At 45.3% G+C, this 13142-nt stretch overlaps 1 protein-coding gene across 2 annotated transcripts in view; it reads right to left on the minus strand.

Moving 5' to 3' along the window:
* Positions 1 to 13017, minus strand: part of LOC119405911 (FGFR1 oncogene partner 2 homolog) — a 31464-nt gene extending 18447 nt beyond the window's left edge. The window contains exons 1-4 of one of the 2 annotated variants that reach the window (XM_037672736.1): positions 12907 to 12995; positions 12594 to 12679; positions 5425 to 5776; positions 3557 to 3859 (exon numbers count right to left, since the gene is read on the minus strand). In XM_037672736.1, coding sequence (XP_037528664.1) covers positions 3575 to 3859; positions 5425 to 5754 — 615 coding nt within the window. In that variant the 5' untranslated portion in view covers positions 5755 to 5776; positions 12594 to 12679; positions 12907 to 12995 and the 3' untranslated portion in view covers positions 3557 to 3574. Of the gene's footprint in view, positions 1 to 3556; positions 3860 to 5424; positions 5777 to 12593; positions 12680 to 12906 lie in introns of those variants that run through there. The other variant, XM_037672735.1, reaches the window with a different exon arrangement.
* Between the last annotated feature and the right edge of the window lie 125 nt (positions 13018 to 13142).

Raw genomic sequence — 13142 nt, forward strand, 5'->3', positions numbered from 1 at the left:
CAGCCAATGGTCATATCCTTCGCTGATGTGGTAGAGCCCTTCTATGAGGAAGTTTGCCAGGAGAAAAGCAAACGATTTCTAGCTGACTATGAAACATAATTGTTAATTTCTTGCCGTGTGCAGTGCTATAAACACTTGGCTCACATGTTGACAGGTGCCTCGAGGGGCAGAGTTTTCTGACTATGTTCAAAAACATGTCACAGGGTCAGTTTAAAGTAGGCCTTCTTTCACAGCGAAAGCTGGTATGAGATCACGATGGCCGTTTTTGGCACCGTAGTTGTTCGCCACCGCCGCTGGTGTCTGTAACCACTATCGTGCGAAATAAGAAAAAAAGAACTAAATAAGAAAAAATATTCAGGATGGAACGGGGTTCGAACCTGGGCCCTCTGTGTGGGAACCCAGTATTCTACCACAGAGCTATGCCAGTGCTTGAAACTCCTTTGCGAAAAGACCCTACAAAGGCTTCATGTTGGGAAGGAACCACATTAACATATGCAGTATCGCGCGGTAGAAGAGTAAAATAACAACCAGGTGTTACACGACACCAATTCTGTAGCCAGGCGTCACACAATGCGAATCACGCAACGAGTGTGTTGTTGAATGCTTCCAACCCATTAATTACTAAGGGCTCTGCCATAATTCTTCATCATCATCATCATCATCAGCCACAGCACCAACAAAGTGCACATAATGCCTTACAGTTGTTTAGCGGATATCACGTTCCTCCGCAGAACGACGAAAAATGGCACAGTGGCTGCTTCCCTACTTCACACAAGTTATAGTGATTTATAGCGTAGTGGGTTCCCGCAAGTGCACTTGTATTGGTTGCCAAGGAAACCCATAAGGCCCCCCATGATCCATTTCCTCAGGGTCTCAATAAAGTTCTTTCCCTCTCTCTATATCTCACGTTAACGTATGTTATATAGCGTGCTGGGAAAGTGAAATAGCGACCGGGCATCACATGTGAATTATGTAACTAGTGGGTCGTTTAAAGCTTCCAACCCATTACAAAGGACTCAGCCATAATTCACTGTCATCAGCTGTCACATCAACGAAGTGCACATAATGCCTTACAGTTGTGTAGCTGGTACCTCGCTTCTCCGCAGAATGATGAATGGCGTAGTGGGTGTTTCCCAACTTCATAAAAATTATAATTTACAGCGTAGTGGGTACCTTGCTAGTGTACTTGTATAAGCAGCCCCAAGAGAGTTTACAACGGGCTCTAGAAATGCGCATTATGTAACGAGCAAATTTGTATGCATATTTCTGAATCAATAATTATTATGCCTAAGGGCAGACTTTCGAAATTAAAAAAAAAATTCCCCTCTTCCAGCTTTCACTGTGTCAGTGCTGTGCTTTCCACACAGGTCTGGCGTTTTTTGCTCAATGTTCCTGTTTGTAACAGCGACAGGTATTGACAAGGTGCACTAGCATGAAAAGATGCACATATTTCCACGAAAAAGCTTACTACGCGAAAGTGTAAGCTGACATGACGTCGCGAAGGTGGCGCTACAAGTTCAACCTTTGAAGTAAAGGTGCCACTGTTCCAGCATGGCTGCTTGTTAGGCACTGCTCATTAAATCAGCAGGAGAGAAAACATTTTAAAAACAGCGCTGTTTGTTGGGGCTTTTGTTGACTACGCCCATCGTGCAGACTCCAATGCACCACACTATCGACAAAGCAAGTGACACTGCCGGAATTCAACATGGCGGTGCTAGCGATGTGATGCGGGCGGTTGACAGTATAGCCAGAGTAAATCTTCACCATTCGGCAAATCGCATTAGTGGTCACGCATACTTACAACAGCCCCTGTGGAGATTATGGCGAGACCCATGGAACGAGCATTCATTGAAAGGGTGTACTGATGAGTTGTGCACGCTGTATGTGAGAGTACATTCTTTACGTTCAAAAAGTAGATGCAGGATCTGCTTTACCGAAATGGAACTTCGGCAATAGGGAGATGCCACTTTGTCGTGCGTCAATGCACGTGAACACGTTTCCAGACGATGTCCCCTTACCTAATGGACATCAGAGTGCTTGTCTGGGCTATTAGTGTTATTACACATTTTGTGCAGTTAGCTTTCTACACATTTTGACTGATTAAACATTTTGTTTTTGTCATGACCAAACGTCATAATCTGAAATGGCTGCCCCAGCCCAGGACACGATGCCCAGCAAATGATCACATGATTCAGGTATTAAAAAAGCACGCTTTAGGCGCAAAAAATAGGCAGGAAGGGATGCCTCTTACTGGCTGGGTAGAATCCCAAAGAGCCAATTTCTCCCCTGGCGGTAATGTAAATTACAAACAAAATAAAAGCCAAAATAAATGCACATCACATTTCTCTTTCTTCTTTTGCTCTGCACTCTTCTTTCCCCTGATGGCTATCCGCGGTTTCTCGTTCACCAACCGCTCGCGCCATGTCAGCGCAGCGGCATACGCTGTCTGGCGTGTCCCACTTCACTGCTGCTAGCAGTTGTTTTCCAGGAGTTGGTTGAACTAGAGGACTAGTCAGAACCCGCAGAGTTCTGAATAGTCAATGTTGCCCAGTAACATGAATAACAGTCTCAAACTGCACCCGAAAACGAAACTTGGGGATAAATAGTGTTCATCTACAGGCACAGACTTTGAAAATAGGCATTTATAGGCATTTAGGCACAATCACCAAAATAGGCATTTATAGGCACTATAAAAACACTATAGAAGTCCTTCGTAAACTCTAACTTTTGCTCATATACCAAAGTGCGGTGGTAGTATGAACACAAGGAACAAATAGACATTTGCCTAAAATCCAGTCTAGTGATCACATTGTTTTCACAAGCATGTCACGAGCAGAGTTGCCAGTTCCACTTATAATAAGCAATTTGGACTTCCTTACTCACGGAGCCGCTTGTAAAATTTTCGAGTCACTTGTAGCGTTTTTGGGGCTTATTTGTGTTTTTCCAGCATATGTGGTTAGTAAATATGTGTTTTCGTTCATAGTTGCACATATTTTCACTGCAAAAAAATAGTTATTTTTAACCTTTCCTTCGTATCTGAGCTATATTTTTATTATGATCAAAAATATTTTTAAGAACAAAAAATTTATTCAACATCCGCTTTTTTCAAGCTTCTTTTGGGATGATCGTTTGCTTGTTAGCTCAGCAGCATCTGGAAACTCTGGTCACGAGTGATTCTAGTTCATGGTGTCCAGTCTTTCACGCAGCAATAACTGGTTTCACCATAAGATGAACTTCAGGACTAACATCAAATACCTCATGCCTCATTTTTACCCACTTAATGCTCTATTTTTTTGTGTCATAAGGTGTTGTATAGCAGTAGAGTATCATTCTCATCAAGTGCACCATAAATACTGTACGTTTCACTATCCAAAGAGTCACCCGCCAATATCATACTGCATACAACACGTGCCAAGTGTCTTCAACAATGGTGCAGGTTCCATAGGTAGAGCAATAAAATGTACTGCACATCAAAGCCAAGTAGCCCAATACTCAGAGGCCAAGTCCCACACCCCGAGTGGTGACCGAATCCAAAGATACAGAGATGGCAAGCGTCGAAACCAAAGAACGTCTTTTATTCCGGGCTGGCTACACTTCCCGAATCTGTTTGCACTTCCACATCTGAGAGTCCAGCAGAGCCGGCCCGCCGACCAATGTCGAGCAGCTGTCGCAACACGGCATTCTCTGTCGACAGACGCACGAGGGTCTCCGTCTGGCGGGCACCGACAAGCTCGTCGATCTCGGCGGCGCGCCGCATCACCTCTGCCATCTCGCAGATCTTGTCGGCCAGGTGGTGGCAGTCCTGGTTGCCTTCCCCGAGGCGCTGCTCGGCCTGGCACACAGAGCCCAGCCGCGCCACCTACACGACACCCCACAACGGCATTGGCTTCGTGCAGATGCAACGCGAGACATTTCGCGTGCCACTGCAGTTCTCACCGGCCTTAAACAGACTCTGCCACTAACGACAAGGAATGACCGACCGCAGCAGCAATATCCATTATCCTTGACACAGAATTTTGATTGACTGGAATGACAAATGGATGGTTGAAGAAATTTGAAAGTGAAGATGTAGAAAAGGCACCTAAATCTACTGTGCTTCCATCAGAAGGTGACTATTGCACTCAGCAACCGAACTATCAGTGCTTTCCTTGTCAGAAGAATGTCACAATCACTGCAGCAGGCTGACACAATGAATACCGGTACAGTCGCTTGCATCGAAATTTGCATAAGTTCGAGACAGACAGATCTACGCAACTTGCTTCTCTGACAAATTACTGCACGAGTAAATAAGAAAGGATAAACTTCTGTCATATCCTCCGTATCTATTGTTCTCATCTAGCATAACACCCTGTTCTGTCTATAACGCTAGAAGTAATTAGCCAAATTACAACTTATCATTGGAAACCTGAGCCACAGGGCAAGCCACAGTTCAGAGGAGCCTGTGCAAGCAAATAATGAAATACCACAGCATAGAGACAGTCACCAAGAAAAGCTGTGCTAGAAGAAGTAGAGATAAGCAGTGCCTCATTTGGCCTAATTCAATACTACACTTTAGTCATTAATTAGGTGATAGTGGCTGAGTTGCCTATTGAGCCAATATATGGTGCCAGTGTCAATGTGATAAAGTCCATAGCTGCCTGCAGGGAGGCTGGCATGCCTATCATCATGCAGTACTCTACATCATGTGAAAGATGAGAGCTTTCGTGAATGTGAACAAATGATCTACAACTCGAGTCCGAAAAACTGCAAAACCTGGGAGATCGTACTAAATAAGGGCTCGTTCACACCGGTGAATTGCAGAGGTCACCAAACGGTCGCTAATGGTCACACTAGTCAAACAGCAACTGTCTAGGGTCAGTTACTCACTGCTCAATTTTTCAGTCCCTGACTGCAGATTCAATCAGCTTCTCAGGAGCAGAACATCCACTTAAGCGTGGTGATGGCCATGCAAAGCTGTGGCCATGTGGTGAGGCAATGGGCCGGTCGCACTAGCCGGCTTGAACATTTGTTGCATTGAGGCACTTTTCGATCTCTGGTCATAAATGGTCCCATGACCTCTGTTAAAAACTTAGTTCTGGGGCCAAAACCACGATACAGTTACGGGGCATACCGTAGAGGTGAGAGGGGTGGGACTCCATATCAGTTTTGAGCACCTAGGTTCCTTTAACGTACACCTAAATCTAAGCAAACGAGAGTTTCACATTTGATCCCTATCAAACCAGGTCCTCAAGCCTAGCAGAAATTGAACACACACCCTTAAGGTTAGCAGAGACTGAACACGCGCCTACAGTCTTAGCAGGAATTTAACCCACATCCTGAAGCTAAGCTGTGCAACTCCTTAGCCGCTAGGCTGCCACAGCAGGTCGTGACCTATGTCAATCACCAGTGTGAACGATCACCGAGTGGTGGTGCACGCATGCTTGCCTGCTCTCGGTACTTGGCCATGATCAGCTCGAGGGCCGACTGATGCTCCTTGAGGGCAGCAACGAGCTCACGATTCTCCTGCTGCAGCTCGCGCATGTGCCGGTTCTCCTGCTGAATGGAGAGGACGAGCGCGGCACGTGGCCGCGGCGTCGTCGCCACGCAGCTGAGCTGGGCCAGCTCCTCGTGGTACTGGCGCATGGCCTCCACGCCCTGGCTCAGGGCCTGCGCCTGAGCCAGCAGGCGGTCGGCGTTGCCATCCTGCTCGCGCAGACGACCCACCAGGCGGCGCGCCTCGCCCAGAATCTGCTGAACGCTCACCGTGCTGCTCATTGCTGCCACCGGGCTGACGGGCCTGCGCACCACCACGCGCAGCCAGCTGTTTCGTCAAACGAACCACTCGTGTGTGAGGCCACAAGCTTTCCCGCAACCTAACGAACAATTCCTGCGGCCTTTAGAATGACCCTCACCGAAAGAACCCTAACCAAAAGTGAGAGCACAAAATGGACTATGTTCAAAAGGAAGAACAAAACCATGAACTTGAACGACATCCCCAGCATTAATGAAGCAAAACAGAAGAGACAATACAGAACCAGGACTCAAGATGCTAGCAAAGGTTCAACAGGGAGGGGTTGTGTGAGCTGCACCACCACAGCCAACTCCTGATGCTCCCTATCGTCACCATCAAACATAAGCCACCCCAAAACCCTGCCTCATAAGACACCAACATGCTCAACAATGTGCCTATGTGCCCTGCAGAGACATATACATTGTACCCTTTTCGCGATGCCTTTGAGACACCCATAACATGGTAAAACTAGAAGCAATGTGCCTCCCACAATGGCCAAACTCTTCCATGACTTCCACCCGAAAGCTTTTGCAACCACACAATAATTTGCTGGCCTATGAAAGCAATTATTGCCTAGAAGAGCAACCATGTCGAAAAATCTATTTTTCTGCCCCCATTCCAAAGTTCCTGTCAAGCTGTCTAGGCAGCTTCTTTTCACAGACCCTTCTGTCTATTTTGTATAGACAGAAAATAACGATCTGGTTAATTTATTGATTGAACACTCAGTAATTTGGATACCAGTGCATCATCACTGACAACATCTTATTTGGTTTGACAGCAGAAAGTAGCACAGTGCCTCTGGACAGCAAAAGAAATGCCCCCTTGTCGCTAAGTTGCAATATTTGTGTCCTAACATTTGTGGCCTCTGAGACACCATATACTGATTGTGATCGTAACGTCACATTGTCGTGACAGTGAAGAAAAGCAGGACGCAGTCAGCAAAGATGAAATGCTTGAATGGAGTAAACTTGGGCCCGGTAAAGAAAAGTACAAGCGACACTCACTGTACAAAGATAACAGTGAGCACGGTCGTCAAGCATCAACTAATCTGCCCATCTGTGAAATATGTCTGCTTTCATACACATATTATCGAATTTTCCAGCATTATTGCTGGTGCTGGGGTTAGTTCCAGAATAAACTATTGTTCGCGTGCGGCGCACAGTCTTATCGGAAGATTCTAAAACAATCTGGAAGGTTCCCAAGCACTCGGACGCAGTTTGCGCAAGGCAGTGGTTGTGCGTGTAACGGTCCGGTTACATAACAGTATAAAAAGAAGTGCACGTCGCAATAAATGTTAGACAAAGCACACACATGCAATGCTTTAAAGCCTTCGCAGCAGACCAGTAGATGTTGGCGACAGCCAAAAAGGTTTCACACCCCCCTGGAAGACTCCAAAATATCATGGCTTTTCTACACAGTTAGATTAGCCTAACATTATCAGCTAGCTACACTGATCCCACAGCCACACAAAATGTTCAGTGTAGAGCTCCATTCAATTTTGCTGAACAACAGCAAAAAGGAAAGAAAAAGAGCACGGGAGCTGGAAAAACGCATGTACTAGAAAACCATCAAAACAAATAATCGAGGCATTGCTTTTACTCCACAGGAACTTAACTTGTAATCAAGGCTTAGGAAACAGTGCACTAACATCTGCTACTCCATTTGATTAACCACCGGCATTGCACACTGCTTTAGTGCATGAAACACCTTGTTGCCTACTGCGTCTCAATAAGACAACCTTAAAAAATGTTGCACATAAAGTACATCGACCGTTACTTTAATAAAAAGCAAGCTGCACATTTAGCCATGTCATCTTTGAAAGCAAGCTAATCCCCCTTGCACATCCAAGACAAATGAAAGTGTGCTAGACGCAACAATTAGCAATTGCACACAGACCAGCAAGACATTAATACTTGTAGTCATAGGACTTTTCATGCCTTCGATACAAGAGCAAAGCATACAGTAATAGTGGTGATGGCATTGAGGACAACGTGAAATGGCTGAATGGTGATGTGACATGCTTCTCAGAGTCTTGCGAATTCAAGTTGTGAGTGGTCTCATATGATCCGTGTACCACATCCTCTTATTTTACTAGTAGTATCTCAGATAAACTGGCTCAGCTGACAAGTACGGCGACATATTCCCCTGTATTAATGAAGGCGCCAGTCTTCAGACTGCTAATTAGGCACTGGTCCTCAGATTCGGTGGCAGATCGCCGTCGCTGGCAGCAACAGTACATGGGCAAAGCATTGTATGTGTGCCCTTGTATGTTTGTTACACTACACAGAATGTTTTCTCTGTAAATATTATCCCTATCAGTTTTCATTGACCATATCAGGAAATATAAAGTGAATTTCAAACTTCACAGCACAAACAACAACTTTGTATAACAGTCAAGGCAGTTCTTTCAAGTTCTGACCATGCCCAATGGTAGGTTACGAGAACACAAATCTAAAGTTCAAGTATTCAACACATAACCAGTCATGCTCACTGACTAATTTGGTATACGACATCACTGGCGCCAGATACGGCCCCATGAGGCTGGCACTAACCTTACATCATCAGGCCACTCCAGCATGTGACAAAAGTTGAAGGCATTGTGTTAACACTTGAAAACACAATCACAGCAAACAAAACCAGTTCACCTTGCTTAGAGAGGTAACATGTTATACGGTTGTCATTATGCAGCTTCACCCTTCTTTTGCATGACAGAAATACTGATTTCAGTGCAACACTGATGCTGCTGCATGACGATGCGATAATGTGTACACCAACTGGAAAGATTACCCATATTTTACACAGCCCACCAATGCACACAGATGAAGCACTGCTGAGTCACTGGATTCATGCAAGAGCAGCCCTGAGAATCTGTGATGGCAAAACAATACAACCAAAATATGTCTGCATAGCTTTACAACCCCAGACACTTGAGATCTAGAATATCCAACATATGCAATCACGTGTTCACAGAGCACCGCATGGGCAATTCTTCAATAAAATTAAAAACTGGTAAAGTCCAATAAAGATATTGAAATGTACCCCTACACGTGTACACTCTGTAGAATGCATAATTATAAAAACCAACATGATCCAAACCAAAATATCAACATCAGTATGTGGCTACAGTGACATCAGAATGAGTACAGTTATTCACAACTTTTCATGTACCGTGGCACCGCCGAGCGGTGGCTACCGAAAGCTCTGTTGAGATTACCGTATACGTTCGACTAAGGGCCTCGCTGTGTAAGGGCCACTCCCCCCAACTTTGCAATCCAAATTCTGAAAAAAAAATCTCGCCAGCAAACGGCAGCATCCTCGCGTCTCACGTACGGCACATTTCGCAGGAGCCACCAAATGGCAATAGCTGTCCTGTGGCTTTGTCACATGGTGCTATCTGTGAGCTTCGGGTGCGCCGCCCTATCTGGGAAATCTTGTCATTTTTCTCGCCAGCGCCATTGACCCTTTGTGCCACCATTCATTTTGACAACTGCCTATACGCCATTCATTCATTTTGACAACTGCCTATAGCCTGAAAATACCTTTGTGACTTTCAAACCTCAAGCACTTGCTGTTTCCCCGAGTTTTGTTCAGTTTTATTTGCTGATGGCGTTGTTAGTGTCGTACTTTCCCACTAATGTGCACATTACTTCTTGCATGCAGAATCGTTTAATGGAACATTACTTCTTAAAATTGACGATTGTGTCTTGTCGCTGGTTTCCTGTTCATGACGTATTTCCTTCATGGAAATACGTCAGCAAAATGAATGCCATCAAATGGCAAAGAAAAAAAACTATAAGAAAAAGTTCCGTTGACGGCAGTCGAACTCGTGACTTCTCGGTCTGCAACGACGGCTGGCGCACGTTGAGCCCACTGAGCTACCACCAAACACATAACGGAGGCTACATGAACGGGCCTTTTATCTTTCACACTTTCATCTCGCAGTGCTCTTGCATGGATGGATGGATGGATGCTATGAGCGTCCCCTTTATAACGGGGCGCTGACATGTGTGCCACCAGGCTCGGAAAAAAAGAAACATGCCGTTGCTGCGACCATCCCATTCGGCGCGTTTCCAATAGAAGTGTAATTTCGTTTAACACACCACGAGGTGGTGGCTTTAGCCCAAGCCTCGCTCCATAGCATCCATCCATATCGAAAAATAGCTCTCCGGCGCTCGCCTGGCTGTCGCACCGCGTTCCCCGTTCGCCTTGTGAGAATTAACGGACAGGTTATAGAGGGAAGACATGACACGCATAGCGTTTCTCTTCGCGTTTCATGGCGCTTCAGAGGAGTGCATATCGAGTACCAGTGTTTATTATGTGCTTGTTGATGCCATATTTGCGCGGGATTCACGATATGCGGTGTCCACGTATATGTTACAAACATCAGCTACTGCAAGGGTTAAATCATGATCATGGGCGTTAGTCGTCGGTATGGAGATGTGCCACTAGGCGTCAACGTTAGTGCGTCCACATCAGGCGGTACCACATCAGCCAAACAACAATAGACATCATACAAGCTCTGATATACCAATGCACTAAAGCAATCAACTACTTCTGTGACAAGTTTCACTTTCGTGTCATACCGATTCCTATGACAGAGGGATCAACCTTTTTTTTTTTTATTAAGTAAGCGTCATAAAATCACATCGTCGGTAGTCGACCATGTTTCATGAGGTTTAGTTCTCCGTTCGCAAAGAGCAACACATTTTTTTGTGTACGTACTCCCCTTCCTGCTCTGAAGTGAGTTGAACAAGCAACTGGCCAAATACAATACAAGCAAAAATATGATAAAGCGAGTCTCCGAGAACTTCTCTTATACTACAGAGAGATTTTATGTGTGGTAATTTCAGCCTTTGTGACAATCTCCCACTGTAATATCATCTTGGCAACACATAGCAATGCGCAATAAGCTCTGCTAGCAATGCAGTGGAAATGTTCGCACATTTCTATTCCTAATGTGGTTCCAATTGCATGCAAGAGATTCCGTCAGGTATAACTACATGTTACCGCTCCAGTGCTTGAACAAAAAACAAATCGGAGCACAACAAAAGCACACGGAACTGCACTGTTCTCCAAACGTGTACACTCCTGTGCCATCTGCAACACTGCGATAATCTTAATAACTGCCATGTTAGATATACAGTGGCGCCACCTATAGGCTGGGAAAGTTGCAAATATGCTAACATTCAAACTTCCCTGCCTAACAGATGCATTAGTTAGCACAATAAGAACTAATGCTTAGAAGTTGTCTTCAGTCTTGTCTTTGGCTAGACCTCAGTTCTGTTATCAGCTGACATATTGACGTGCCAGAAAGGAAGACAGCGGTGTGCACAATGATGCAAACTACAATAAAAAGTAATGCATATAAAAAAAAAACTAATTATTGCGATAGAAATTATATGGACAGTCTCTGCTGGATTTTGCCGTCGCCGCCGTCATGCACCGTATATGTATAAGTATGTATATATATATATATAAAAGCCCCCAAAAAAATAATTCAGAAAAATGCTTCCGAAGCGCGGAATCGAACCAGGGACCTCTTGCTCCACAGCGAGTGGCGCTAACCACTACGCCACGAAACGCAGATCTTCCACGTAGCTAACGGCGAGCGTTATATACACACCCTTTACCGATGGCAGGACTCAGAGACGGCAGGCGATAATAAGCGTTTATTCATTACCAGCGAGATGGCGCTAGGAGCGCGACGGGCGCATTTAAAAGTCGTTGGCGAGCTCGCTCGCTTCTTCTCATATTTGCGCAGGGAGAACCTTGCCCTTCCACTGTCTGCTCGCGCGGTTTTCTCGTGATGAGGGGAAGAGGGATGTTTCAAGCTTTCACCATGACGTCCGCACTCATGTTACGGAGCGTACGAAAGTCACTCGAGCTCAAGGGACACCGCTAAAAGAACAAACAGAAGATGAGCGCGAACTAGCAAGTGTCACAACTCGACACTTGAAGCACTCTAGTTTCCTTCTTTGGCCGCCTTTGCAACAGGAGCGCTGTTCAAACTGAGAGTATCCATTGGCGAGCCTCACTTCGTATAGCATTAGTTTCTTGCTATCGCATTCATTGCTTCGCCCTTGCGGCGAAACTGTGACTTTTATGTATTATTGAGAATTTGATACAATTTGTTGCTTGAAACCATCTGTAGTACCCGACAGTGCTACCTAGGTTACTTGGTTCATTCGAAGTTTTCTAGACAAGCACCCTTCTCATTGTCATCACCGAGGGGAAATGTCTCCTAAGGTCCTAAAGAAATATGCGCATGCACACTTTCTGTAAATTAAAAGATTTTCTGTTGTGAACGTGCTTCTGCAGTGGCGTTCATCTATCGATATTGCTAAGCTTCTCGATCAATTTCACTTCTTGCATTTGTTTAGTTGCAGTTCACATTGTCAGTATTACCGCGATCAGTATGTCTGTACAAGCACCCACAATGAATGTCGTGTAGTGTGAATGTTATGAAACTTGGCGGGGTCGGGGGTAGGGGCTGTCAGCAATTGCCCTTTCGCCGCCAACATAAAAGTTTACGAGGTTGTGTATGCATCAGTCTCTCAGTCGAGCGTACCACCGCTTCAGCAAGAAAAGGCGCAAACACGTTTGTACACTGACCCATGAAATGTGGTGCCGATATCCACAGTAGTACCAGTTGGTGCCGTTGGGCTAAACTGCCGTTACTACGTGCCAAAAGCTGTCTGTAAAGCTTTTGAGCCCAGAAAGCAGGTCGTATGCCGAGCTCTTTTCGTGATGCTCGAAATGTGGTCCGCAAATCCGACGAACGCCGTCTACATTACCACCCAGAATGACACAGTTGACAACTCACCTTGCTGGGGAGTCCCCGGTGTGCTGCCTGCGTACATGCCCGAAACGGTTCAAGAAGCACCCAGCCCTCTCTTCGTAATCGAAGTCCTGTCGAAGACACCGAAATACTTGTAAAAAACGCGGTCAACGGCTACACCTTGCGCGGTGAACCACGCGAAAGGGATAACCGACGCCGTGCAAGCGTTCAAACGGCTCTTAACTACAGAGGCGCCTTTAATATTTAACCGTAATCTTTCGAGCACAATGCGCTTTTATATTTTTTTTCTCCCACAAGCTGCGAAAAGCATAGGCAAGTGATTGGAAAATGCACTCACCCGGTCACCGACCGCCTCCCAATGCTGAAAAAAAGCGAAGAATTTTATTGATTTTATTACGAATTTGATCCGCTTTCGGCTACGGCATCGGCCCCAACTGGCTCGAAACAAACAAGAACAGAAAATAGTTTCTGTCCTTGCATCTGTTTTGAAATAAAAAATGAAAGTAAATAGATCACGATGGTGTAGTCTTCTTAGTTAAATTTTTATGAGGAACAAAATTTGTATTTTTCTGC

This window comes from Rhipicephalus sanguineus, chromosome 9, assembly GCF_013339695.2.
Source record: "Rhipicephalus sanguineus isolate Rsan-2018 chromosome 9, BIME_Rsan_1.4, whole genome shotgun sequence".
In the NCBI taxonomy this organism is placed as follows: Eukaryota; Metazoa; Arthropoda; class Arachnida; order Ixodida; family Ixodidae; genus Rhipicephalus; species Rhipicephalus sanguineus.